The sequence below is a fragment of the Capra hircus genome, chromosome 1 (assembly GCF_001704415.2).
Source record: "Capra hircus breed San Clemente chromosome 1, ASM170441v1, whole genome shotgun sequence".
NCBI lineage: Eukaryota > Metazoa > Chordata > Mammalia > Artiodactyla > Bovidae > Capra > Capra hircus.
Genome location: NC_030808.1, coordinates 136,826 through 164,280, shown reverse-complemented (window position 1 = coordinate 164,280; position 27,455 = coordinate 136,826). Strand labels below are relative to the sequence as shown.

At 46.7% G+C, this 27,455-nt stretch overlaps 1 protein-coding gene across 6 annotated transcripts in view; it reads left to right on the top strand.

Moving 5' to 3' along the window:
- The window catches only part of ITSN1 (intersectin 1), a 243,892-nt gene that overhangs the window by 169,574 nt on the left and 46,863 nt on the right, over window positions 1-27,455 (top strand). For 4 of the 6 annotated variants that reach the window (XR_001917533.1, XM_018041619.1, XM_018042670.1 and 1 more), the window contains 5 exons: window positions 3,065-3,231; window positions 7,206-7,251; window positions 9,659-9,780; window positions 13,354-13,471; window positions 15,401-15,592. Coding sequence is in view for 5 of the 6 variants with exons in the window: in XM_018041619.1 (XP_017897108.1) it covers window positions 3,065-3,231; window positions 7,206-7,251; window positions 9,659-9,780; window positions 13,354-13,471; window positions 15,401-15,592 (645 nt within the window). In the remaining variant the exon portion in view is untranslated. Of the gene's footprint in view, window positions 1-3,064; window positions 3,232-7,205; window positions 7,252-9,658; window positions 9,781-13,353; window positions 13,472-15,400; window positions 15,593-15,983; window positions 17,502-27,455 lie in introns of those variants that run through there. The other 2 variants (XM_018043907.1, XM_018043229.1) reach the window with 2 other exon arrangements.

Below are 27,455 nucleotides of genomic sequence, written 5' to 3'. Positions count from 1 at the left end.
ACTTTTTCAAGAGGAATTTCAGAAGTAAAAAAAATTTTTTAATTTATAGGTATAGCTATAAAAAGCTTCATCATCACTAAATAAATCCGGTATTTTTATTGTATCCAGTTTTTGCCATTACCACCAGAACAATCATTAGTATAGTTCTCTTCATACATTTTTGTCATCCTAATGACTTTTTATAGCCACTGTTAGGAGAACAAGGCAAAAGGTCTTTTAAACATAGCTCATATAGTCAGTATTGTGTCAAGCAATACTCCCTTCCCCCGCTGGCCAGATCCAGTGGGTTACACCCACTAAGTCTCAGTGGTGTGCCAGAGTTTGCATCCTGGCTCTCACACTTAGTGACCGTATAATTTTAGTCATGCCTCAACTTTCTCATCTGTAAAAGGAACATAATAATCACCACTTAAGGTAGCAAATTATTATGGGAGTCATGAGACAATAGTGTAAGCTTTTAGAATAAAGGTCATTAAGTGTCTGGTACTTGTATTTCCTTTTTGCTTCAGTTCCTAGATTATTGATGGAGCCACTTAGAGCAGTGAGCTTTCTCATCTGACAACAGTGTTGATGAATGTCGCTTTGTTTTGAAACATGTAGAGGCATCCATGCTTGAGGCCTCAATAAGTAGGTCACAGATGAACCACCCACATCCTTAACTTGGGCAACAGCAGAGAGTTATATGTCTAATCTCATTTATTACATCCATTTTACAGTGATTTCAGTATTAGAAATATTAGGAAAGATTTCTGGCTTCTGGAAGGGTATGGGATGTGTTTAGATATATTAGGGATGTGTTTATAAATACTGTATTAATGTAATCAGATTGAAAGTAACCAGTGATTCAGGCAACTAGTCATGTCCAAATCTTTGCAACCCCTTAGACTATACAGTCCATGGAATTCTTCAGGCCAGAATCCTGGAGTGGGTAGTCTTTCCCTTCTCCAGGGCATCTTCCCAACCTAGGGATCGAACCCAGGTCTTCCGCATTGCAGGTGGATTCTTTATCAGCTGAGACACCAGAAACCAAATTAAATAGACGGTCAGTTTGGGTACCTTTTGAAATATGAGCTTGGGAATGGCCAGTACCCTGTGTAACATGTCTGATGAGGAGGGTCTGAGTGGTGAGGAGCCCCCCATATCTGTCCTCCTGTCTCCCCATTTTCATTGGATCCTGAAGGTCTTCACAGATGCCCGGGTACACGCAGGGCTTGTAAAGCCACAGTCTTCCCAGCCTCCTTGGTATCTTCTACTGCAGTGGGAAGTTCAGCCAGAGTTCATGTTTCTGAAGTTCCTTAAGCATTGCAAAAGTGACTTCAAAATTTGGATCCGTTCTTAAGAAAGTGACTTTTAAGTGCAGGAATCACTGGGGAAAGGACTGATGGCCCAGGATCCAATCTTAAATGGCCAAACAAGAGCTAAGGAACAAGTAACAGAACAAAATAAAAAGGGAAGGTTTGAAATACTAAGAAGTCAGAAAAAGGGATATATTAATGAAAAAGCAATGTCCTTATTCAAGCTGCCCAACTTTGATTTCCTTGTGCAGGAAATCCTTTTGCCAGTTTTAACGGTGGAGATGTGTGTCACCGGTGATGGAGGGCTAAAGACAGAGAGGCTTCTGTTCTCCCTAGCGCGTTTGGATGACCTTGTATATTGGGGGTCTGCTGGCCTCAGCTGAGGCTGAAGTGGCCCCTTGGAGAGCTGCCCACATTAGCATAAGCATCAGGATAGTTTGTGTTTGCTAGTGTTTATTTTAGTTTCCATTGGTGCCTCCTGCAAAGGCTCTTAAAATTAGCCAGTGGAGTCCTCCAGACTAAATCTCTGCCTATTAATTGACATTAAGCTCTGCATTTAAGGACTATCATAAGAAATTTAGAAACCATCTGTCATAAAACAAACATTTTGGGTAAACTTAGTTGTTTTTTTAATTGCTTTTTTAAAAACGCCTGGGATAAAATAGAGAAAAAGTGGAAACAGGAAAGATATGTTCATCTTTCTAGAAATCTTTTATTCTGTACCTAGTATAGTGTCTAGAATTTTGTGTCAAGTGATCTTTCTGAGATTATGACTTGGTTTCTAAACCTTAGTAAAATCAGGGGTTTTAGAAGAAAAATTTCCTCTGGAATGCACAGCCTTCACCTTCAAGACAGTAAACTTTAATTCTGGACCTTTAAGACTAAATTACATGAATAATAACATGTAAGAAACTGTGATTTGTCTTTTCATCTTGTTCAGAAAGGCATGATTATTTTCTGGGATTGGGTAGATACTATTTTTATCAGCAGCCCATTCTACCTGTTCCTATTTGAATGACGAGTAGATGTCCATTTTTAGTAAATAATATATATTTAAAATTGTGTGTTCTAACAGCTTCTGCCATCTGTGTAATATGGCACAAAAGGACTTAGGTTTTCACCAAGGCACTTTGAAAAGCGTCTTATTTAATTTACATAAAGGATATACCATATCTTAAAGTTTTCTAAAATGGTGACTTGGTACCTTCAAAAAGTGAATTACAGATATTTGATGAGCTTACCGAGAGCCTGCATGTCAGTGCCTCTAACTCTGGCATAACCTAGGCACTCAGTAAATGTTGATTCGAAGTAAACATTTGAAAAAAAGGTGTATATATGTATAACCAAATCACTTTGTTGTACAGTAGGAATTAACATTGTAAATCAATTGCACTTTATTTTTTTTTTAATTTTGAAGAAAAAAAAAGTAAATATAAAAATGCCAAGTAAAAAGAAAACATGGCATTAAGTCGGAGATCACTCTCTGTACTGTTATTGGTGGACATGCAGGGTTTTTGTTGTTGTTGTTGTTGCTGGGGCTGGGTCTTCACAGGAATTGTCTCCCTGGCTGCAGTTACTGAATTTTATGTGCAGGTTGGTCAATTTGGAGCCCAGGGGATTCTGCAACTCTGTGTTTTATCTGTGACTAGGCTTTCTCTTGACTGGACCTTATCCTAATGTCCTTATTCATAAACTTGCTTTTGCAAAGTTGTCTGGGATTTCTGTAAACAATCAAGCTCTCTTCGTATCTCAATATTTCTCCCCACCAGAATTTATTGCCATGTACACTTACGAGAGCTCTGAGCAAGGCGATTTAACCTTTCAGCAAGGGGATGTGATTTTGGTTACCAAGAAAGATGGTGACTGGTGGACAGGAACAGTGGGCGACAAGTCCGGCGTCTTCCCTTCTAACTATGTGAGGCTTAAAGATTCAGAGGTAAACCCACATTAACTGTTTCCTCTCCCCTTCTGTGCAGTGATTCTCTTTTCAGGGAGTCATGAGGTTTGCCGGTGGAACATCGTTGTTGGGTTTTGCTAAGGTCTGGAACGTGACTGCAAACACAGTGTGACGTGGCACGGTGTGAACTTGCCTAGTGGTGCTGCAGGGTCAGCCTCGGCTTCCCAACAGCAAAAGAACCCCCCCAGGGCTTGGTGGAGGCTGCCCTGAATGAGGCTGGTCTGCATCAGCTGGGATAACGCTCAGGATTCCTCCCTGTTCCTGGATGTAACTGACTTAGGATTTAGAGTAAATGTTCTTGATTAAGTCTCCGTGGCCACTGATCTGGGATACCCCAAAAAAGATACACAGCAGTATTTCCCCCATGTAAACAAATGTATTTTGGTGATACTAACCCCAGAATATTGGGTAGTAGAGAGTTTTATCTTTCATGAAACACAACATGGTTATACTTGAATACACAGCCAAAATATAAACCACCATAGTGAATTGAAAGCAATAAAATATGGTATCTCATTTGCATTGCATAACAGGTGGTTAACATCCTTAGTCATAAATGAGTTCTTAGAAATCTGTAACAAACACATTGATATATTCAGGGGAAGGGAGGGCAGAAGAAAATGAAAAAACACAAGTGATTATGAGGATTAAGCATATATGAAGATGACTGAGCTGAACAGTACCAGAAGAAAAGCAACTATTTTATAATATCATATTACCAAAGGTTAAAAATGTATTAATAACATTTGTAGAGTTTTAGGCAATATACCCACATAAATACAAGACTGATGAAGTCCCATCTATATGAAAAGCGAAAGTGAAAGTCACTCAGTCATGTCTAGCTCTTTGCGACCTCCTGGACTATACAGTCCATGGAATTCTCCAGGCCAGAATACTGGAGTGGGTAGCCTTTCCATTCTCCAGGGGATCTTTCGGACCCAGGAATAGAAATGGGATCTTCTGCATTGCAGGCAGATTCTTTACCAGAAGCCACCCGTCTATATAATAGGGGGAAATCTATTACAGGTTGGACTCAGAACTATAAATTTTGGATATTCTTGTTCCTAGCAGCTCTAATTCATTGGAATTATTTCAAAAAGTTAGTTGGATGAATTTACAATTTTTATATAAATCATGTTTACCGCTAGAATTTATATTTTTACCTACACAATAGCAAGACACAAGATTTCACTAAGGCCTTTGGCCAGGCCTTGGTATATCCTGATCAGAGATTGAGCAGAGACTCAGTTTATTTTCAATGCTTACAAATTGGAAGTGGCTCCGAACTGTTGTTCAGTTAAGCTCAGTCACTCAGTCGTATCCGACTCTTTGCAACCCCATGAATCACAGCATGCCAGGCCTCCCTGTCCATCACCAACTCCCGGAGTTCACTCAGACTCACGTCCATTGAGTCAGTGATGCCATCCAGCCATCTCATCCTCTGTCGTCCCCTTCTCCTCCTGCCCTCAATCCCTCCCAGCATCAGGGTCTTTCCCAATGAGTCAACTCTTCACATGTTGTTAAGGGGGCCCTAAAAATTCAGTTGCGTAAAATGTGGTCCTGAGATGATACAGAATTAATGCAATAGTGGCATGGGCCTCCTGGCATATGGGAGCCCATCTCCTAGTGGTCAATTTCAAGTTAGTGGGAATTTCAGGTCATAAATGTAGCCATTTACCAGACCCATAGCTGCTTGGGGCATAAGGCTGGGCCTGGTGATAAACTGGTGATTCCACCTTCAGTCTGCCTTCTCTGCTTCCCTACAGTTCCCTGGAGTAGTTGTATTTGCTTGAGATTTTTGTTTTTGTTTTGGCTTTTTTATTCTTTTTTTAGGGAGTATTATTGTTGTTTGGGGTTTTTTTTGTTTTCCCTTGCTTTGGTCTTGAGAGCAGCTTGCTGTAATTCCCCTGGAGGGGTTTGCATAAGTCTGCTTCCCCTTAGAGAATTTGGCTGAAGCTGGAATGAAAATACTTCTTTTCTGTAAGACAGTCATTATATTGTCCTCTGAAGACCAGGAGAGGGAAAATTCAACTCCTCTCCAGACCAGTTAGTTAGATCCAGTAAGAACCATGGAGATGATATTTTAGGAGAGCAGAGGGAAAACATTACAAACTAAACTCAATTTCTGCTCCCATGCACAGAAACTCTTAAAGTGGCTTTACCTTTGAGATCAATTAAACACCAAAGCCATTACTTGTATTATCCTTTAACAAACTTAAGTTTTCTACTCAAACCATCCCAAGTCAGTAAGTTTAGAAAAAATGCACTGTGACGCTTTCTAAAGGTAAGTTGAATTGTAATGCTTTCTTAACTGTCGTCTTAAATTATGAGCCACCGAAGAACTAGCAGTGCTAATGATTTTTGGGCAAACATTTAGCTACATTATTTCATAATAATGAAAAAATCTTAAAAAATCTTTCATCCTACTTGGACATAGAATTCAGTGCATAAGGCAATATCCTGCCAAAGTTAAAAACCAGACCGAGCCTCAGATACCAGAATTGACCTGTGGATGCAGGGAGGAGTTTGTCCTAAGCCTACTTCCCTTCTCTGCACGAGCGGGGCTGGGGCACATTGCCTGGATCAGCTTTTCTGCTGCATTCTTGAGAAGTGCCAGAGCCAAACATGGCCATCTGAGTCTGTCTCAGCTTAAGTGCTGGCTGCGGTGTTTAAAAGGGAGCACATTAAAGTGGCTGGAACTCCATCACTGGGTTGCCAATCGCTTTGTTCTTTTTATAGAATAGAGAAAGCATATTATAAGCCTACAATGGGAAATTAACTGGCCTTTTGGGATTTTGTAGCATTAGCATGCCTTCATGTTGATATGTAGCCTTTGAAAATTCTGAGGGAGATGGGTATTATATATATATCTTTGTTAATACAGAAAGCATAATGAGAGTAAACATTTTAATTCAAACTTTCCCTGCTAGATGGTTATTGAATTTCAGTATAAATAAAGGGACAATGAGAAGTTGTGTTCCTGTTAGATAAATTACATATTTTTATTTTAGTTACTCTCATTTGGTTAATTAAGCCCGTCATTTTGTTCTATTTTAATTGGAATACTTAATTTATTGGAAGATAGTGACACATGAGTGAAAATTAATTTGGAATAAAGCACTTTGTAACGACAGATTACGGCCTGGCCCCTGTCCCAGCCAAGTCTCTGCCGGCTTGGCTTGCTCAGCTAGTTTAAAATTCCATGAGTATTCATGAAGGAATTCAACCCTAGAGCACTTTTGGAACACTTAGTAGTTGCGGAAAAAATGGTCTGCTTCTATGCACTGTGTGTCCAGCATTAAGAGATTTAGCGTTTAAACGGTGTTAAGTTTGGGTAGAAAGGACTCACAGGAGAGAGTGACCACCTCTTTGGATAATAGAATGGGGGGCAGGGCTGTTTGAATCGCCACTGTCGTGTTTTCCTTCTTAAAAAAAAAAAAGAAAGCCCTAAAGCAGATGTACCAAAATGGTAATATATTCACGTACTAAATCGGGGTGTTGAGCTCATGGAAGTCTACTGTAACCTCTGTACTTTCTTTGTCTGTGAAATGTTTAATAATTAACCATTTCGACATCAAACATGAGCTTAGTGTTTAGGATGTAGACTGACAGTCTTCCTGGTGGGGCAGCCCCTGTTTGATTTGACACAGGGACAGGCCACACTCGTGTTACACACAGTCAGTACCCGAGCCCTGGGGGATCTGTACAGTGCCACTCTGCTGATTTTTCTCTCAAGAAGAGAGTAAAGGCTGTGTGCTTTACAGTACTTACTTTGCCCCATGTTTTCCTTGATATACATTGTAATGTCAGGAGGTAAAATGCTGCTGTGTTTCTCCAGAATGAAAAAAAGGAATTTAGGGGCTCAAGCGGGTTCGTGACATCATTCATCGTTTTTTAAGTTGCTTGACCAAAACTCTTCAGTATGCAAATGAGACCTTCTGCTCTGTTTCAAGGGCTCTGGAACTGCTGGGAAAACAGGGAGTTTAGGAAAAAAACCTGGTAAGTGACAAACCCTGATGATTATTTTTTCAATGTTTTTAATGTAATTGATAGTTGCTCCCCATCTTTCGTTAGGGCTAGAAACCTTTTTGAAAAAAAAAAAGAAAGAAAAGTAAAGACTAAAGAATCTGTCCTAAGAGTGGTTAGAATAGACCCTTTCCTTGGAATCCATTAATAATGTGTATCCATGATTATGAAATAAAGGCTGTTGCTTCACACATTGGGTATTAGGGACATTACCAGACAGAATGTTCTCTTGGGCTGTGAAGAAATAATTCAGGCAAGATGGTAGGACATTGTCACGCTTGGAACTGTAGGATTAGTGTTCGGCTGCTGCTTAATCCTTCTCTCATTGGGTTCAGTACTTTTTCCTTTCCTGAAAGCATATTCAGTCCCAGGATGTAAATAGTGGAGGAGATTAGAGGAGCCGCACGTATTGTCAGACAGTGGGGCTTATGAATTTAGAAGCTTTTGAGTAGTTTTCCTCAGGTACACAGTGAAGGTGCGAAATTATAGTCATCCCCCTGAGCTCAAAAGTGTTTCAGTTTTTTTAAACAAAAATCGCATGTTCTATTAATAGAAACATGAATGAAAGAAGAAGGAAGCAGCTGGGAAGTCATACAGTTGATATGGCCTGTCTTCCTCATCTAGGTCACTTCGGCCCTTTTGCAATCTCCGCCTTAAGAAATTGCAGGTTGAGAGTCACCACAGCGCCAAGAGAGGGGCTTATGTATCTGTGCCTGGCGCTCGGCCTCCAGACGGGCTTACCTGACAAGGAAAAGTGGGGTTTTCGGTAGTTGTAGGACTTCAGACTGACTCAAGATATCAGAGCACCCCAGTCAAATCTTTGTTTTAACCCTGAGTATGCTATGGGGTTGGCCAAAAAGTTTGTTTGGGTTTTTCCATCACATCTTACAGGCTAACCTGGATGAACTATTTGGCCAACCCTATACATTTTGAATGGTCATTCCAAAGGGTCCAGAGGGGCTTAACACCACACTGAAACCAGCAAGCTGTTCAAAAAAAAGGGAAAGAGTATTGAGGCAGGTTACCAGCTACACAGGCCAGGTCCTTTGAGCAATAGGAACACTGGGGGCCAAATAGGGTAATAATTTGGATGTTTTCTGAATTGAAAACTCTTTGGAGTCTAGAGCTAATCCTTGGTGGGGTAGGGGAGAGTTCTCATACCCAGCACAGATTTCCCATCTTGGGCTCTCAGGGGAGCCCCAGACATGTGTGAGCTGGGCTTTCTCTTGCTTCCCTGAGTTCTGGGACGCGTCTGACAGGGCCAGCCTGCACCAGGACGTCCCAGTGCTCATAGCGTGCTGGCCGCTGGCTACAGAGCAGGGTCGGGTGGGCCGGAGGGGCCGGGTTATGTTCCTTAACGCGGGGAATGCTGCCAGAGATGGGCCTTCTACTTCTCTCCTTCTGTCTGTCTTTACTTCATTCCTTGTGTCTTCATCTCTGTCTTCTGAGAACAGTTACGATGGGGAGAGAGCGTAGAGGAATAGAACAGTCTGTTCCGTCTTGCGTCTAGAAGTTCACAAGGCAGTCCCTGCGATGCGCCAGAATTCAGTCAGAGAAGGGTTTTGTCCTTTCGTAGTCGACATCCTGTGCCAGGAGAAGTGTACTTTTTCAGAGCCTGGTCTGTGGTACTGCTGGACTTTTTCCAATGAAGCTGTTCAGTCAGGAAAAGTACAGAACTGCTTTCCTTTTTTTTTTTTTTTTCTGTGTGGAATTGCTGTTTTGCTTAAAACCCCGTCTTGACTCTAGGATCCTCCTTTAACTTGCAATAAAAAGAAGTAAACTGCTGTTGATGTGATCCCTAGCTGGTATTCAGGGATCGCCCTTAAAGCATCAGCCACAGAGGAAATGGTCTTGAGGACGGAAGAGAGAGGCTGAAGAAAGTCATAGTGTAGAAGTCAAGCCAGTGCCTGCCCCTGGTGGCTTCTCAAGAACACAAAGTTTGTCTTTCTGCTGTTCCTGGCAGGGGGAATGGCTTCGCTTGACTTCCTTGATTCACTCAACCATCCTTCCGTGGACCATGTGATAATAATACGCCCTGTGTGGGGGGCCGAAGGAAGTGGGGATGAATGAGGCCCAGCTGTTGGCATCCTGAGGGGGAGGGGGAGGGGTGGGGAGTTTGTGGGGGCAAGCTGGTGGGCTCCAAGAGATGAGGGGTCCTCGGGCACACTAGGCAGAACCAGAAGGCGAGTCCAGTCCCGGAACACTGCACTTGCCTTGCGGAGAATGGGGGCCCACTGGGCCTTCTTCATTGAGTAGAAAACCAGCCCTGTGCACTGGCTTTGAGGACGTTTACCTGTGAACCTGGGAGGTGGCTGTGTCTTGGCTGTCCTTCTCCTGACTCTTAACGATGCACTATACCATGTTTGGTCTTGTTTTCCAGAAATCGCACAGGTCATTGCCTCCTACACAGCTACGGGGCCTGAACAGCTTACCCTGGCCCCCGGTCAGCTGATCCTGATCCGGAAAAAGAACCCAGGTGGATGGTGGGAAGGAGAGCTACAGGTTGGTGTCTTTTCCATTTGTTTAAAATCCCCTGCCCAGATTTCAGTATGCAATATTTCAAAGGGATCCTCAGTTCAGTTCAGTCGCTCAGTCGTGTCTGACTCTTTGCGACCCCATGAATCGCAGCACACCAGGCCTCCCTGTCCATCACCAACTCCCGCAATTCACTCAGACTTGCATCCATTGAGTCAGTGATGCCATCCAGCCGTCTCATCCTGGGTCGTCCCCTTCTCCTCCTGCCCCCAATCTCTCCCAGCATCAGAGTCTTTTCCAGTGAGTCAACTCTTCGCATGAGGTGTCCAAAGTACTGGAGTTTCAACTTCAGCATCAGTCCTTCCAAAGAAATCCCAGGGCTGATCTCCTTCAGAATGGACTGGCTGGATCTCCTTGCAGTCCAAGGGACTCTCAAGAGTCTTCTCCAACACCACAGTTCAAAAGCATCAATTCTTCGGCACTCAGCCTTCTTCACAGTCCAACTCTCATATCCATACATGACCACTGGAAAAACCATAGCCTTGACCAAAGGGATCCTGTTTCATGGGAAAGCGCAGATACCCGCACACTGTCTGAATCCTGCATTTGTGTAACAAGAGATGCCACGTTCTGTTAACCCAGTTTGTTCCTAAGCCTTGGGCAGCCAGGAACAGAAATGTGAGAGCTGAGGATTCTTTTGAAGATGTATGTGTATCTGCTGGGTTCTTGAATTGAGACGGTGAGTGGTGGGAAGGAGAGAGCTCGCGATGGAGTGTTTCAACCTTTACTGTCACAGCAATCCCGGAGCAGAGCTCCTCCTCCACGGTGCTGAAAGGTGTGAGGCCACAGTGGCCTGTAGTCAAAGCCACATCTGTGTGGCACAGCAGTTTTAGTTCTTGTGTGTGTGTGTGTGTGTGCCCGTCCATCCTCAGTTCATCAGTCTGTCAAGGTAAACCTTGATCAGGAAGGCAAAGATCTACATTGTGGTGAAATAAAGAAATACAGTGCTTTCTGTGTATATGAGGCAGATTAAAATTAGGAACTAAAGTGCCAGAAAGTGAAGAGTGAGCTGGTGGACTAAAGAAAGGTATCTTGGCTGGAATAGAAGGTACAGCCTGGAGTAGCCAAAGGCAGAACTTCCCCTGGGAGCTCACTGGTGGGCAGCCGTTAAAAACCCCATCCAGCAGGGTAGACAAGATACAGTTTATTGGTTCAGTGTTCCATTGGGGTCCTGAAATCCACTCCCCTCATCCTTTAAAAAAATTTTTTTGTTTTTTAAATTTACTGATATTTTTTGGCTGTGCGACACAATTTGTGGGATCTTAGTTCCCCAACCAGGGATTGAACCAGGGCCGTGGCAGTGAAAGCACTGTGTCGTAACCACTTGAATGCCAGGGCTTCCCTCCCTTCCCTTTTTAATATGTCTCTTCCTTCATTGGGTAGGGGAGGCCTTCCGCAGACTTGTGGTCCCGTTTCCTGTAGAGAGTTGTCGCCTAGTGGCCCTCCCGTCCATAGGTGACTCCCCTGTTCTGAGACTTAAGGGGGTCCCCATGGCCCTCCTCAGCCTGCTCACAGGTGCGCCCTGTTGCCCTTCCATGCATCTTGCCAGTCTGGCTCTCACAGTGACATCTCTGCTCCGGCCTCGGTCGGTGATCTACTCTCCTGAAGACAAACAGCAGCCTCAGACCCCGATTTCTTCCTGCCTTTGCCCAGAGCATCTCCCTACATGGTCCTTCCCGCCTCCTCCCCACCCCCCACCGGCCCCTTTCTCAAGAGCTGGCCAGATCCCACTTCTTCCAGAAGCTTTCTATGACCGTCCTACCCGAGGTGACATCTTCCCGTGAACCATGGTGGCCCCTATGCCTGAGCCTCTCTTGACGTTTAGTATTGATGCCAGTACTATTACTTAGCTTCCCATGCACGTTTCTTCTTCATGTAGGTTATCAACTCTTTGAGGGCAGAAGCCATATCTTTTCATCCTCTCACTCCTAGTACCTTACGCGAAAGAGTCTTGGGAGGGTTCTTCAGCCCTCAGTAGCCTGCCCAGGAGGGCTTCTGGTGCTCTCACCGGACTTTGTCTTCTGCGACTATGCGGGTGAAGACATCAGGAACGTCATCTGGTGGTCCAGCGGTTAACTCCACACCTCCCCTGTAGCTGACATGGGTTCAATCCCTGGTCAAGGACTTAAGATCCTGCATGCTATGACGCATTGCCAAAAAATAACAGAAATTATTTTAAAAGAAAAATAGAAGTTGCCAGTGAGTTCTGTGTTCTGCCCTTGGGAAACTGCACAGATGCAGGAAATGGTGGCATCACTGTGAGCCCCACGGCAGTGTATACCAGATAGATTAACATGGGGGAACTTTTAAAGAAGTGGCTTCAACCATGGGTGGGTTCAGTATGAAGATAAAAGCTTTAGTCCTTGAGCCAAGAGCATGAAGTCTATCAGACCACAAAGAAAGTGAAATCTGATCTATGTTCTAAAAGTAACCCAGAAGTATCCTTCACGACAAATTGAATCAGATAAGAGGGTAAGGGTGAGGTATGGAAAGCTTCCTTTTCTTTGAATTTTATTTTCTTATTTTGGGAATAGGTTAGAGGGTAGGCGTGCATGTGTGCCCTGTAGATTGTTTTGAATTCTCTGCTCCTGGTGGTGTGCAGAAGGGTAGTTATGACACTTGTCATCCCTAATTAGAGTCTTTGTCTCTTAGAATTATGTCAGGATTACAAGTCTTGGTTCACCAACTTTATTATAAGTTCCTTCAAGTCATATACTGTCCATTTCCAGCAACTCCCAGCATGTAAGTTCTCAGTGAATGGATTTTGTGTTGAATTAGATTAAAGTGAAGGGGAAAGGACTGACAGTGGGAAACGTGACTCATCTATCACACAGGCTTGATGGCTTTTGAAGTCAAGGTCAAGCTCAGCCCCCTTGTGTCCTGCATGTATTGCATGTCCGTCGTCTTATATATGTACAGGTAATATCCATAAGATCGTAGAGGCGAGTGTGAATCCTGGCTCGCCATTAACTAGCCTGTAACAATGAGATTATCACGTAACTTTTCTGAGCCCTACTCTTTTTGTCTGAGAACTGGGAACAGTGAAAGTGAGAAATGGGAAATGGTCATTGTAGTAGTAGTATTCTTCTGGAATTGTTGTGTAGGTCCATATATACTAGATGTTGAACACAAGCCTAGCTCATAAGAAGCTCCCAATACATGTTGCTGCCATTATTATTATTATTATTCCTAAAATCCTTATATAACATTGGCATAAACCATAATCTCTGCCCAGCCTGATACTGACATCTGAGAGCTGTTCAGCGAGCAGGGTTTTCTGTCCGGTAAGTGCTACACTGTCCTCTGACTCCATCGAGCTCATGGGAACATTCCGGGCTTTGCCGACCAACGGCTGCCACAATGTGAATTTCAGCTATGCTATTTTCGTTTTGTGCTGTAGTAATCCATAGATTCTATTGATGTTATTCTGTTTTAGTTATGCGTAAGCTTGGCCTAAGCGCACCATGTTCGGAAGCAAACTACACCATGAAAGAGGATGAACCTTTGAAACATTTTAATGTAATTTTTTTTTATTATTAGGCACGTGGGAAAAAGCGCCAGATAGGCTGGTTTCCTGCTAATTACGTCAAACTTTTAAGCCCTGGGACGAGCAAAATCACTCCAACAGACCCACTGAAGCCAACGGCATTCCCGACAGGTGAGCGGTTTACACTCTGCTCGGAAAATGGCCCGTGCTTCCTGGTAGCCCTCCCACTCAGTTCTCTTGTGGCATGGTGGGGGTTGTCTTTCACATCGGCTGTAACCCCCTCTTGTACTTGGGGGGGGCTGATACCCCACGAATGTGATATGGAATATGTTTTTCAAAAGGACCAAATATCTAAGTAGCTTTGCTGTGCTGGGTACAACAGACCCCTTGTTGGAACCAGCTTCCTAAAGGGGCCCTGAATGCTGTGCTATTGAAGCCAGATTTTTCTCTTGATTTCCTTCCAACTATTTAAATTGGGATTTGAGCTGGGGTGGCAGTGGGGGGTTGGGGGGAGACAAAAAGAGCCTCCTAAAAATAAATGGCTGGGGTCTAAATAGGTCAGGAGATTGAGCCGAGAGGCCACAGGGGTCTGTTGGTTGTCATGCGCTGCTCAGTAAAGACCGAAATAGCTCCCCTGTGACATTTCCTATGAACAGGGGCTTCGTTTAATGGGCAGGATGTTATACACGCTCTCCTAAAGGGACCAAGAGGGAACAGAGGGCCCCGCAGCTGAGATGGTTGGCTATCTTCTGATTGAAGAGACCAAATTAGATGTTTTGGTAATGTGCGAGAGGGTGAGGTTAGGGAAGCCGACTTCTGCTTTGGGTCTTTAAGCCATTAATGGAATCTTGGGTGGTATTTGTGGAAAACACAGGCTTTTCCTTCCAGTACCTTGTGGCTGAATGTCTGCGTTGTACATCCCCAGTGAAATCAGATCAAAACTTGGCAGCCTTTGCAAGAAATGAAAGGATTGGCCAACTTTGTGACTGATTCCTGACCCCAGCTGGGCCCCTGTGCTTGAGCCCTGGCCTCCTATGGGCAGAGGGGTGTGGTGCCCGCTGGGTCTCCTCTCCCTTGGGGAGGCCTAGTGGTGTGCCCTTCGTCAGGTTGGTTAAAACCCACAGAAATTGTTTGCCGAGGGGATGAGATTAGCTGGAACATCATTAAAGCCTGAGCCTGTATACAGGTTGGTCAGGAAAGATGAACAGGGGTAACAGCTAACTAGGCAGACTTCTCTGAAGTGTAAAAATGCCAGGGAATAAAAACAGTGTAACCTCCTGTAGGTTTGAGGGAAAATGAGAAAAGGAGAATTGTCCTTGAATGTGGAAATTGCTTCTTGGAGATAAGATTTTGAGACACAAAAGTACAGCAGAATAAGGCACTGGTTTTCCTTTTCACTAAGAGCTTCCCAGGTGGTGCTGGTGGTAAAGAATCTGCCTGCCAATGCAGGAGACAGCAAGAGACAGGAGACGTGGGTTCGATCCTAGGGTCGGGAAGATCCCATGGAGAAGGAAATGGCAACCCACTCCAGCGTTCTGGCCTGTGAAATCCCACAGACAGAGGAGTCTGGCAGGCCACAGTCCACGGGGTCGCAAAGAGTCGGACACAGCTGAGTACAAGAGTTGAACTTTTTGGAGGTCAGCTGGTAATCACCTTCCACCTTAAAAAAACAGACAGCAAAAAACAATCCAACAAAAAAAATCAGGAAAGTAGAAAAAGAGCTGGGTTCGAGTCCCCATGGCCCACAGCTGCGTGTGCAGATGGGCCACCATCCCGAGGCAGCACCCTGAAGGAGCGTCACCGCCCTCAGACAGAAGCGATTCCCTGGTAGCTCTCCCTTGTCCCTGCCCGTTTTCTGTGGACAGGGGAACACCTGAAAGAGGAAGATGGGTTGGGAACTAAAGGCGAGGCCTGCCATTTCTGCTGTTGTCTTGGTCCCCAGTCCTCCAGCTTCCTCCACTGCCCACACTTAGACAAAGCCCTCAGAGCCCTCCAGGTAGCTCCGCCCTCTTCGGGCAAGGACACAGTCGGGACACGGGAGGCCTGGAGACCCTCAGGCAGCCCGCGCCCCCTCCCGCTCACCGGGCCTGTCTCCCGCAGTGTGCCAGGTGATCGGGATGTACGACTACACCGCGCAGAACGACGACGAGCTGGCCTTCAGCAAGGGCCAGGTCATCAATGTCCTCAGCAAGGAGGACCCCGACTGGTGGAAGGGCGAAGTCCACGGGCAGGTGGGGCTCTTCCCGTCCAACTACGTGAAGCTGACTCCGGACACGGACCCCAGCCAGCAATGTAAGTGCCCCGGCGCCCGGCCGCCTCTCCTCAGTGGCGTCTCACGGTGAGACGTGCAGCGTTGCTCTGATTCTGCTGAGCTCTGTTTGCAGAACTTAGCTAGACCATTGCTGCATTCGCAACAGTCTCTTTGAAGACCTTCCTCGTAATGCAAGACTTTTATCTCGTGGGGTTTTCGCTTTGTTGGTTTTTTTGTTTTTGGTTTTTGGTTTTTTAAGAACATTCCTTCTGTAGCATGTCCCCTCCCTCCCCTCCCCCCCTTTTTCTTTTTTTTTTTTTCCTTTTTAATCATTTTGGCACCATGCTGTTTTACATGCCTGACTCATTTTCCTAGCTTGAATTTTGCTCATTGTTTTGTTTTGCTTATGTGTTGTTTTCCTCCTTTTTCTAGGAATCATATGTTGTCCACCCCCCCCTCAGGCTTGAAAGTCCTCAAAGAGACCCACTATCCCATATCACTGCCCCGAGGGATGATGGGAGATGCAGCCTTGATCATGTGACTTCCAGCATGATCACCTACTGCCTTCTGAGTAGAAGAACTCACTGCAGAGCAGTTTACCTCATTTTACCTTAGTTGCATGTGATGACAATGTTGAGTTATTACTTGCAGAGATAGAAGCAAAAAATCACAAAAATACACAGGGTAGTGGGTCCTTTTGTGGCTTTCCTAGTGACTCAAATTGACTTCCCCCCACCTTGGCACAGGTGCTTTCAATAGTTTTCAAATTATTTTTCAATAAATCTTTTAGCCTTTTAATAAAAAAAAAAATGAATGACTTCTTTGCTATTTTGGTTTTGCAAAAAGACCCACTATCAAGGAATGCTGCATGTGCTATTAAAAAAATGTTCCAAATGTCCATAAATCTGAGACTTGATGTATTTTTTGTTTTTCATTTCGTCCAGTGTTATCAACTAAATTGTGTAGTTTGGGTTGTTGCCCCCTACTGTAGAAGTACAGAGAAGTTCAGTGTATCTGTTTTAAAGACGTGTAGAATGAGGCCAATTAAACAGAAGGTGTTTTGTGCTTGTTTGTGTGTATCAGATGTACCTTGCTGAGCATGTAATAATACATCCTGTACATATGAAATTAGTTCTTTCCATGGCAAAAGCTATTACCTTGTATGATGCTCTAATCATATTGCATTAATTTTATTTTGCACAGTGACCTTGTAGCCCCATGAGAAAGCATGTGTGTTTTTGTTCGGTCTCAGATTTATCTGGTTGAGTTGGTGTTTTCTGTTTGGGGTTTTTAATTTTGCATATGTTCATACCATAAATCCGTAGACTATACCTTTGAGGTTGTCACGGTCGACAGTATCTACAATCTCGCCTTAGTCTCTGTTACACCAAGTTTTATTCCAGTGACTTCATGGAATGACTATTTCAAACAAATAATTTTCTTGACAAGAAAGAATGTATAGGAGTCTCCCTGCAATTAATTTCCAATGTTTACATTTTTTAACTAGACTGTGGAATTTCTACAGGTTAATATGAAATGGAGCTCATGGTCCGTTGATGTGTTGGATGTTGTAGCTGAAGCCATGTGTGTCTTTTAAACTAGTTGGAAGCTCTCAATAAAAACGCCGTTGCTGACAGCACAGAAAACCGGGCGGGGGGGCAGGGAGCCTCAAGCACAACCTAGCGGTCCTACTAATGACTTTCTAACAGTGGCAATCTTCTGCTTCGCGTCTGTCCCCTGGGGCACTCTGTGCTGGCCATTGTGTAGCGGTGCTTCTCCACTCGCATGGTGCCGAGAACGAGGACACCGCCTTGTTCGCTGGCGCGTCAGTATTTTCATGAATACGAATGTAAAATATATAAATATATAAACCTGCGGCTTTAACAACTGTAATACAACCTTTTGAATTAGTTATGTGTATAGATAATTAAATTCTTCATATAAAAGTTAGATGGAAATGTCTCTGTGTTCTTGATGTTGGAAGGTGGCAGTGGTGACGGGGAACCAGCCAGACTAGACCTAAGCAGGTGGCCTGCTGCCCACGTGTCCATTACGATACAGATGCCATGGGGACCCTCGCTCTTACCCTGCTACCCGCCCCTCCCTGATCAACATGCAGACAGGTACCCTTCCTAATACTGATTTTGAAGAATAGAACTCCCGGGACTTTCCTGGTGGTCCAGTGGTTAAGACATCACACTGCCACTGCAAGGGGCAGGGGTTCGATCCCTGGTCAAGGAACTAAGATCCTGCACACTGCATGGTGCAGCCAAAAATAGGGAAAAAAATAAAGATGGCAATTCAACTTTGTGCTTAACTCTCATCAGGCTTTCAGTATGTGCTATTGATACATTGACAGGTGAGCAATGAGACTCAGAGAACCACACATTTGCCTGAAAGGTGTATCACAAAAGGGTCTGTTGAGCTGACAGATGTAAGTAAATACTGAAACTTTCACATCTTCCTTGCTATTGTTTGCCATCTCTGTCTGCCTTGCAAGCTCCAGTTGAATTTGCAGAAACAGACCAGTGTACACCCTGATGAAACCGTTGGCTACGATGGACCATGGGCTTGATTCCGTTCAGGAACCTCGCTTATTGGTCCTCCCCTGCCATTCAGTGGAAGAGTGAGTTCCTTCACCAGTTCAGCAAATAGTTGCGGGGAGAGACTTACCAGGTGTGGATGCTGCTCTGGGTTCTGGGGCAGAGAGTGCTGCTCCATCACTGAAGACTGGGGTCCCTGTCCTCGTGGAGTTCACTTTCTAATGGGAGGAACAAACAGAAAACCAAACTGCTGCACACATATATGTACATAAATATATGAGGGGTGTGTGTGTGAGAGAGAGAGAAGCTGATGCATTCTGTGCCAGGAGAGCTAACGCATGCCAGGTGACCCTGAGGAGGACATCCAAAGCCAACGTTTGGGAAGGGCAGCTGCAGGGAGAGATCAGGGAACCATTCCAGAAAGAAGGGAGACCTAAGGATGAGAAGGAGCCGGATGAAGCTGGGAAGAGAAGGGGCTGTTTGAGGCAGAAGTGTCATACCGGGGCCCCAAGGTACAGGGAGAGATCCTCATCACTGCCCCCCAGCCCACCCCCTTGGTCAGCAAAGCCCAAATTTTGGCTGGCAGAGATGCAATTGTCAAGGTGGGTAATCCTCGATAATCCTCTCCACAACTCTTTCTCTCCATCCCCCTGTCCGTAGACCAACCCTCTTAGGCTGTGTTGACACAGGTTTGTCCCTAGGAATCTTGCTCCTCCCCCTCACAGATCATGCAGTTTACATTTGATCATAGTGTCCTTCTGACCCTCGGCTTCTCAACCAGAGGGAAGGAAGATTACAGCCTCCGGTGGGTAGAGGCTGGGGTTGCTGCTGAAGATCATGCAATGCACAGGACGCCCCCCACAGTAAACATGGTCCCATGTCACAGGTACCAGGATTGAGAAAGCCTGGTCTCTCTCGTCCCTCTGGCTACTGTGGGCAATATTCCCCTGGTTGCTCTGGGTGAATATTTTTATGACTGAACTCAGTACAGTTTTGCCCCAGAGGCACATGGACACATGAGAGGGCCTTCGTTTTGCAGTTCTGACTTGCCTTTCTGTGTCTGGCTGCCTCTGCTGTGCAGAGCAGAACCCACAGGGCTGAAGGCAGTCACGTGGCCCATGCTCCTGGCTGCCTCTGCTTAAAATGATGTCTGGGAGAAGCCAGTCTAAACGAAGGATTCATTCCCTTGTAAAGTTACAGAGCTTTATGTCATTGCATGTCCACCCTGTTCTGGGAGAAAAATGGGCAGGCCCAGATCCCCTAACAAGTGGTAACTGGTCGTCTGTAGTTCCTCTCAAACTAAGCGGGATTACTATGGCAATAGCACATCATCGGTAGGGTAAAACTAACCTCTCACAGCGGTCTAGACCCAGCTCCCTGTTAGTGGGTGAACAGACAAATGCTTGGTGAGTTCTTCTCTGGTTGAGAGGATAAGATGGTTAGACAGCCTCATCAACTCAATGGACATGAGTCTGAGCAAACTCCAGGAGATCGTGAAGGACAGGGAAGCCTGGCATGCTTTAGTCCATGGGGTCACAGAGTCAGACATGACTTAATGACTGAACAACAACCACCACCACCTTCTCGGGTGCCACCAGAAGAAAAACCTGCTAACCCTTGTTTAGGAAGCCCATCAAAGTGGTTTACCCATATGAAACATTTACCAATATTCTTACCTATAAAACAGCAATTGCATGTGATTCAACCTAGTACACTCAAACAACCGGGCATGCTGTAGGATAGGTGCTCAAGAATGCCTGTTGAATGGGTGGGTCCGGGGATTGGTGAAACAGAGGAAAGCACTGAGTTCAGGTTCTCCTCACACAATCCATCCCTGCTGGAGAGGAGACCATGCTGTGTCTACCTTCCCTTCTTTTAGGCGTGAGCTTCCCCAGAGCAAGTCTCCTTGGCAGGGGCTGTTCCTAAAGCCACTCCATCAGTGGTCAGTGAAGGAGGCTGAGGACCAGAGATGCTGGGGCATTGCCATGTCTCCGTGCCACCCCTGGTCTCAGCTGGGGAACAGGCCTGATAACGCAGTCAGTCCTGCTTCCTGGCAGAGTGAAAATCACTTCTGGACAGTGAATGTTCATTTTCCCTTCTAGCAAAGTGATAAGCTAATCCTATTCATTCTTTTTCATTCCCAAAATACCCAGGAGCATTTTTTATGGAAATTGCATGGAATGCCAGCGGTTCCAAAACTGTCCAGAAAAACAGCCCTTTCTTAGAAATGTCTGATATTTTGGATCTGGTAGGATAGAGAAACATAATAAAGTCAAGGATCACGATAGCTCCATGTGAATATTTCATTGCAGCCAGGCTTCTGTTGGGCCTTTCTTTAAGAAAACGCCACACATAAAAAGCAGACTTCCAGAATGTTTCCCTGGGTGTGTGGCAATTCCATTTCAGAAGTTTCCATTGCCTCTTAAGAAGGTTCTGTTCGTTAAATTGAAAACTCAGGCATTTTTTTAAAGATAATATAACTTGAGTCACAAAAATTTGTGTTGTTTATAGAAGATGAGAATCAGCCATGAAATCGTTGTGTCAGTACAACTTCCTATTAAGCATGCTACACTCCAGTCCTCTCGCCTGGAGAATCCCATGGACGGAGGATCCTGGTGGGCTGCAGTCCATGGGGTCACTAAGAGTCGGACACAACTGAGCGGCTTCACTTTCACTTTTCACTTTCCTGCATTGGAGAAGGAAATAGCAACCCACTCCAGTGTTCTTACCTGGAGAATCCCAGGGGCGGGGGAGCCTGGTGGGCTGCCGTCTATGGGGTCGCACAGAGTCGGAGACGACTGAAGCGCCTTAGCAGCAGCAGCAGCGGCAGCAATGTTGTGTGTGTGTGTGTGTGTGTGTGTGTGTGTGTGTGTGTGTGTGTGTGTGACAGACACAGAGAGACCGTGATTTACAGACAAGTTAAATGCCCACATCAGTAGCTTGGTCACAGTACCACCAGCAAGCAGACAAGTATAACTTTATCAAAGATTCTGGCAGAGGCCGATGGCTGCTGTTCCCACATCTGCTTGGCACATAGTTTCAGAGCCTCAAAGAGAAAGTGTCCCTTCCTTTTGACCCAGCCCATCATGTTGAAAGGTTGCTGCTGCGAGCCATGTGTTGAGCCAGGATTCATGACCTCTGGAGGAGAGGATTTTGATCTGGGGTCAGAGACAAGGCTTGACTACTTGGAGCTTTTTGTGTGGCAAAGTTTTGTTAAAGTATAATAGAGATAGGGAAAGCTTCTGACAGACGTCAGAAGGGGACAGAAGGAGTGCCCCCTTGCTAGTTTTTAGCAAGGTTTTCTATGTCTGTTAGAAAGCCATTAATCAGATAAGAGAGACACCTCAAGGCTGAGGGAGTTTCACCAGGCCCCTCCACAACAGGCAATTTTGAGATAGGATGGCACGAAATGTGTCATCCCCACCCTGGCCATAAAACAATTGACAGGAATACTGGTTTGTTGAGCCATTAGCAGCCCAAGGTTTGAGAAAAGAAAAAAAAGTTAGGCTTAGGCAGAACCATTTTGAAGAAAGGCAAGTTGCAAAGCAAATACATAGTTTCATTAATATAGCTTAAGAAAAACATTTCCATAAGAAAAACACATTGGTTAGCTCAAGGCAGATGTCCTTAACACAGAATTAAAAGAAGCCTCTTTTCATCTTGTGTAGAGAAGGGAAAAAAAAAAAAAACCATCTCCCACATGCAGTTTATTACCGCCTGCCACTTGGGGACCCCGGCCTTCCTGCCTGTCACCCGCTCAGTGCTTTAAAAATGAGAGCACCTTCTAGATGTAGCTTCTCCCAACAGACCCAGGAGGAGGAGCTGCCGTTGCTCATGGAGAATGCTGTGCCACTCAGTATCGCGTAATGTGACTCCCCTTACAAGGCCCAAGCTGTCCTTCCCCCGCTCGGGCCCTGCCCCATGCTTTCATGCACACCAGTCCACTCTGTTGCAGTCCAGGCTCCCCTCACAGGAAAAGGCCAAGGGGGTGGCAGGTAGATTAGTCGGTGAGGCTGGAATCTTGGAGAGCACTGGGCATCCAGCCTGCAGTTTGTAGCTGAGGGTGCTGAGGGTCCGGGAGCTGCAGTGACATTCTCTAAGGCAGCTCCCAGATTCGCCGTCTGCTCCTCTCTCGCTTGGTGCTTTTGAGAAAGCAGCCCCATCTCTGCCAGGGCCTCAGAGCCACCCGCCTTCTCTTCATCAGGGGCTACAGCTGTGGAAAGATGGAGAACCAGTTTCCCTTCCCCTCGTGTGGTCCTCCCCTGGCTGAGGCTCCATGGGAGGGAAGGATTCGAACCCCTTCAACACACAGGCTCGAGACGCCACTGGCCTCCTCAGCCTTTAGTCCTTCTCACCCCAACTGTAGGCAGATTTTCCAAAGACAGCCTTGCCCTCCTTGCTCTGTGCCCAGCCTCGCTTCTCAATTTTCATTCCTTGGCTGCCATATATAATAACACAACTTATCTACAATATTAGTGTAATATTTGGCTCCATTTCTTTTAAAATTTTGGAAAACTTGCTTTTCTTTCCTTTTCTTTTCTCTTGGCTGCGCTGTGCAGCTTAGGGGATCTTAGTTCCCCAAAAGGATTGAAATAGTCCACGGCAATGAAAGCGCTGAGTCCTAACCACTGGCTGTAATTGTTTAGTCACTAAATCATGTCCGACTCTTTTGCGACCCCATGGACTATAGCCCACGAGGCTCCTCTGTCCATGGGATTTCCCAGGCTAGAATACTGGCGTGGATTGCCATTTCCTTCCCGACCCAGGGATCGAACACGCATCTCCTGCATTGGCAGGTGGGTTCTCTACCATTGAGCCACCCTAACCACTGTACCATCAGGGAATTCCCTGGAACGTTTTATTTTCCTCTGGGGAGATAGTATAGGGGAGCGTGAGGGAGCCACATAACTGTATCCTGGGCCCTTTTAGAGGCTAGGAAGCAGTACAACATGGCAGGTCAGCACAAGTGTTTGAATCCCAGCTCTGCCTCTTACGGGTTGTGTGGTCACAGGCAGATTACTTAACCTTCTTTGTGCTTCAGTTTCCTCATGTCCAGATGGAAAGATCACAATAGCACCTAGTAGATATTAAGCTCCCGGTAGATATTAGCCTTGTTGTTACCGTTGCTGGGAGAAGAGGCATTTGTGCCTGGTTGGTGAGAATGACGGAATGCATTTAACTGACTTCCTGCTTTCTTGCATTCAACTCAGGCAGCCCACAGATTGTGTGCATTTTAAGACTTTTCAGAAGACATGCTTTTGCAAATGGGGATTTCAGAGAGAAGAGCTTGGACAGCTTTGCCGAAAACTGTCAGACTGCCTCATTCACGTGTCTGCAGAGCAGGGGGGCCTCCTCTGTGTCAACGGGAGGCCCACCCGTGTCAAAGCCAGCAGCTTTTTTTTTTTCCTGACACCTTCCCGTGCTCTCGAAACATGCAGGGACACCCGGGCCCCAGCCTCAGCAGCCCTCCTAGCAGAAGGGGAGAAGCTGCCCCAGATTTCACACGGCTGGTTGGCAGCAGGGAGGCCAACAGAGCCAATGGAATGCATGAGGCTTTCAAATGTCACATCTGTGGACTTGGTTGCCAGGCCCAGGCGGCGCGCCACAATAAACCTGTCACACAGGCGTTGAGTCACTGGGTCCTTTATTTCTCATCCCTGCGTTCTGGGGCCTTGTGTTCTCTTGCCACAGAGACTGGAATGTTCGGCCCCCAAACGTGCCAGAAGCTTAGTGTTTTTTTAAAGCAACCATGCGGCTTGGCTAAGGAATGTGTGTCCCTAGGGGCTGCTTCCCCGCGGTACTGTCTCCCGAGCAGCCACCCCAGCACGCTTGAAGACAGGAGGTTAATTCCCTCCTGCCTCCCTGTGCTTCTCAGGATCCGGATCTTTGGGCCTGGGAACCTCTGCCATGCTCACTGACCCTCCAGCCCCAGCAGCAGAGGCGCCGCCAGGAGACCCCCTCCGCCTCCTCTCTGGGGTGTTACCTTGGAGTCCTGAGGCCCCCATGGGAAGGACCTCACAGTCTGAATCCTCCGCTGGTGTGATCTCTGGCAGGAACCGCGCCCCATCCTCAAGGGGCAGAAGGACATCTGTCTGTCCTCTCCCTCTCTACCCCCCTCCCGACCGCTGTATCAAAGGCTCAGGACACCACCCGTGAGACCAGCCTGCCTGCGATTTCTAGCAGACAGCTCCTCTCCTGCTGCTCCTTCCTGGGGAATACTGGCTGAGGAATACAGATCCAGGTGACGAGACTGGGCTCAGCAGAACCTCAGCAGATGAGGCACCCGTCCTGAAGCTTGCAGGAGCGGGAGGAGGAGCAGACTCGTTTCAGAATCATTGCAGCCAGCTGAAACGGGCTGGGTGTGCCGGAGGGGCCAGGATTGGAGCACGTGGCTTCTCTGAAGAGGCGACAGGCGGCGGAGGATCAGAGGGCATGGAGGGTCAGCATGCAAGCCTTTAGGGCAAGCGCAATCTAAGCCCAAGGAACGGCATGTACAAAGGCCCTGAGGGCTGATGGATTTCTCCTGCTCCTTCCATAAAGACACACGAGTCTTCTACCTGGTACCTGCTCCCCGCTTGGCGTCTTCCAGCCTCTTCTGCATACCACAGGCAGAGAGTTATTTGAGAACCCAACAACTTGGGACTGCCCCAGTGCAGTAGTTAAGTATCCACCTCGAAATGTAGGGGATATGGGTTCGATCCCTTGAGGAACTGAGATCTCACATGCTTCGGAGCAACTAAGCCCACATGTTGCAACTACTGAGCTAGTGCACTCTGGAGCCCAGGCGCCGCAACTAGAGTCCAGACCCAGCAGTGAAAACTCCTGCATGACGCAGTGAGGACCAGAGGCAGCCAAAGAAATAAGTAAATGTTAGAACACATATGCATGCAACTATTTTTGCTTAAAATTGTCCAGGGGTGTCCCAGTGCTCCTGGGATGATGTCCTAAATCTTGCATTTGATCTGTGAGGCCCTGCTTGATCCTGCTTCCTTCTCCCGCCCATGTGAAGCCCTCATCTGGCCCAGTTCTCTCCTCATTTCAGTTCTGTCGCTCAGTCGAGGCCGGCTCTTTGTGACCCCATGGACCGCAGCACGCCAGGCCTCCCTGTCCATTACCAACTCCCAGAGTCTACCCAAACTCATGTCCATTAAGTCGGTGATGCCATCCAACCATCTCATCCTCTGTCGTCCCCTTCTCCTCCTGCCCTCAATCTTTCCCAGCATCAGGGTCTTTTCAAATGAATCAGCTCTTTGCATGAGGTGGCCAAAGTATTGGAGTTTCAGCTTCAACATCAGTCCTGCCAATGAACACTCAAGACTGATCTCCTTCAGGATGGACTGGTTGGATCTCCTAGTCCCACCTATTTGCTCATTTGTGCTCAGCCTTCCCCAACCAGGGCCTTCCTTTCTGATCTGCTGACAGGACCATCATTAGGTGACTGCTGTTAACCTAAAATCCTTCCAGGTTTCTGACATCAAAACGGGTTTCAGGGGCAGGGGCTGCGGCCACTCTGGCTTCTGGGAGGAGACACTGGTGCGTAAACATGTGAAATCCCAGGCTGATCTGCCGCCTCACAGTCTAATGTTCTTTCTAGCTCTTTCAGCCACCTTTGGGATCACCACATTAACCCTAAACAGAAGTCCAGGCTTCTGATGCCCCACTGGGTTTCCAGCTCGCTCTCTGGAAAACCGTCTCATCTGACTTCCGAATTGCGTGATGGAGAGGTCTGCTTTCATCAGCGGTCCCCACTGTGGCGTCCTGGCTGGGAGATGGCATGGACACGGAGGCTTCCTCTGCCTTGGCGATGGCACAAGTCAACTTCCCTGAGCTTCGTCTTCCTCCCAGGGCACTGTGTGCCTGCATGTCCAGTGGGGAGAGGTGCTCAGGCTTCAGTCGATGGATTCCCATCATCCCGCCCTTCTTTTTGCCTATTGAGTCTCACCTAACCAGACCGTCTATCACCATGCTCTCCAAGATTCTTGCATGAAGCTGACGCCACTGGCGGGCCTCTGCTTGAGTGCCTTCACCCCATCTTCCCCAGCTTTTTGCCCACCTCCACCCCTTCTTTCTCTGCTGCCTTGGCCAGCTCCACTCATCTGCCATGTCTGAGTGCTTTGCTGAATCCCAGTCACTTGTTGTACATAAACAGTGGATGGAAACTGACACACAGACAGACACTCCCTCCTTAGACTGTGAGCTTCTCGGGAGCCAGGTCCTGTCCCATGAAGACCTACAAACATGAATCAATAGCAGTGGTAGCTGCCTTTGTATTTAGTATTGCATGACACGAAGTCCTCCCTGTCAGCTTAGAGACGGGAGGTGGAACCTGCCTCTCCACCTGGGTATCACCCAGAGTGCCGTGCTTAGGAAGTGTCCAGGGTGAACAGTCCTGTTTCCACCCTGTTGTTCCGCAGGCTCACTCCTTCCTGCCCAGCAAGGCTGGAGAGAAAGGGAAGCCCCCTCCCCGGTGTCCAGTCTCCCCGCTGCATGTGGCTTAGAACAGTGTGCCAGCTGTGTCTGGGGAAGCCACTGTTGAAAGGATAAATCCACAGGAGAAGACCCTAGACCAGGCAATGAACTTCTTAATCGTGAGACCTATTCCTCATCAGTCTTATACCATCCTGAATACTATGTATTGATTCTGTGTTTGGTTTTCTGTCTCCCTTCCACTAGAATGGAAGCTCCATGAAAGCAGGGACCAGGGTGCCTCTTTGCTGTCACTGACAAATGAGCAAGAGGTGTCACAGGCTCAGGTGGTCTCTTGCATTCTGGCAGGGTCAGTTGGCCAAGTTAGGAGAGACTGCAGGGGACCAGGCTGTTCTTAGACCCTTGGGAAGAAAGTTCCGTCACGGTGAGAAGTTCCCACCTGTCCATGGACTGCCCTGATCTGATCTGGTGTCCAGAGCTGCCTCTGGGCTGGAGTTTCCCTGGGACTGGTCAACCTGGGACCAGCTGCCTTGACCCAGCCTGGTTGCCACCAGCTCCCAGCAGTCTCTGGCTCCAAGGACGGGGGTCTCCTTTCAACTGGGCTATCTGGGAATGGACTGGGAGAGCCACGGGTATGGACCACTATCAGACCCCTCTTTTAGAAGCTCACGATTTCCTGGTGAGTCTGCATTTCCCAAGACAGCAAGAGCAAAAAGTTATTCCTGACGGCATAAGTTTTATTCCTGATCTTCATCCGTCTCTGGACTCCACTGTCCCATCCATAAAATGAGGGCATCAAGCAGAGTGACCTTTCAAGCTCTGGCCCCAGCGCTGGAGTCAGGTGGTGGCAGTGTGGTCTCCGGGAACGAAGCATTGGAGGTTCTCTGGACTCTGGGGTGTGGATGGCCTCAGAGGATGGCATTCTGTGGTCACG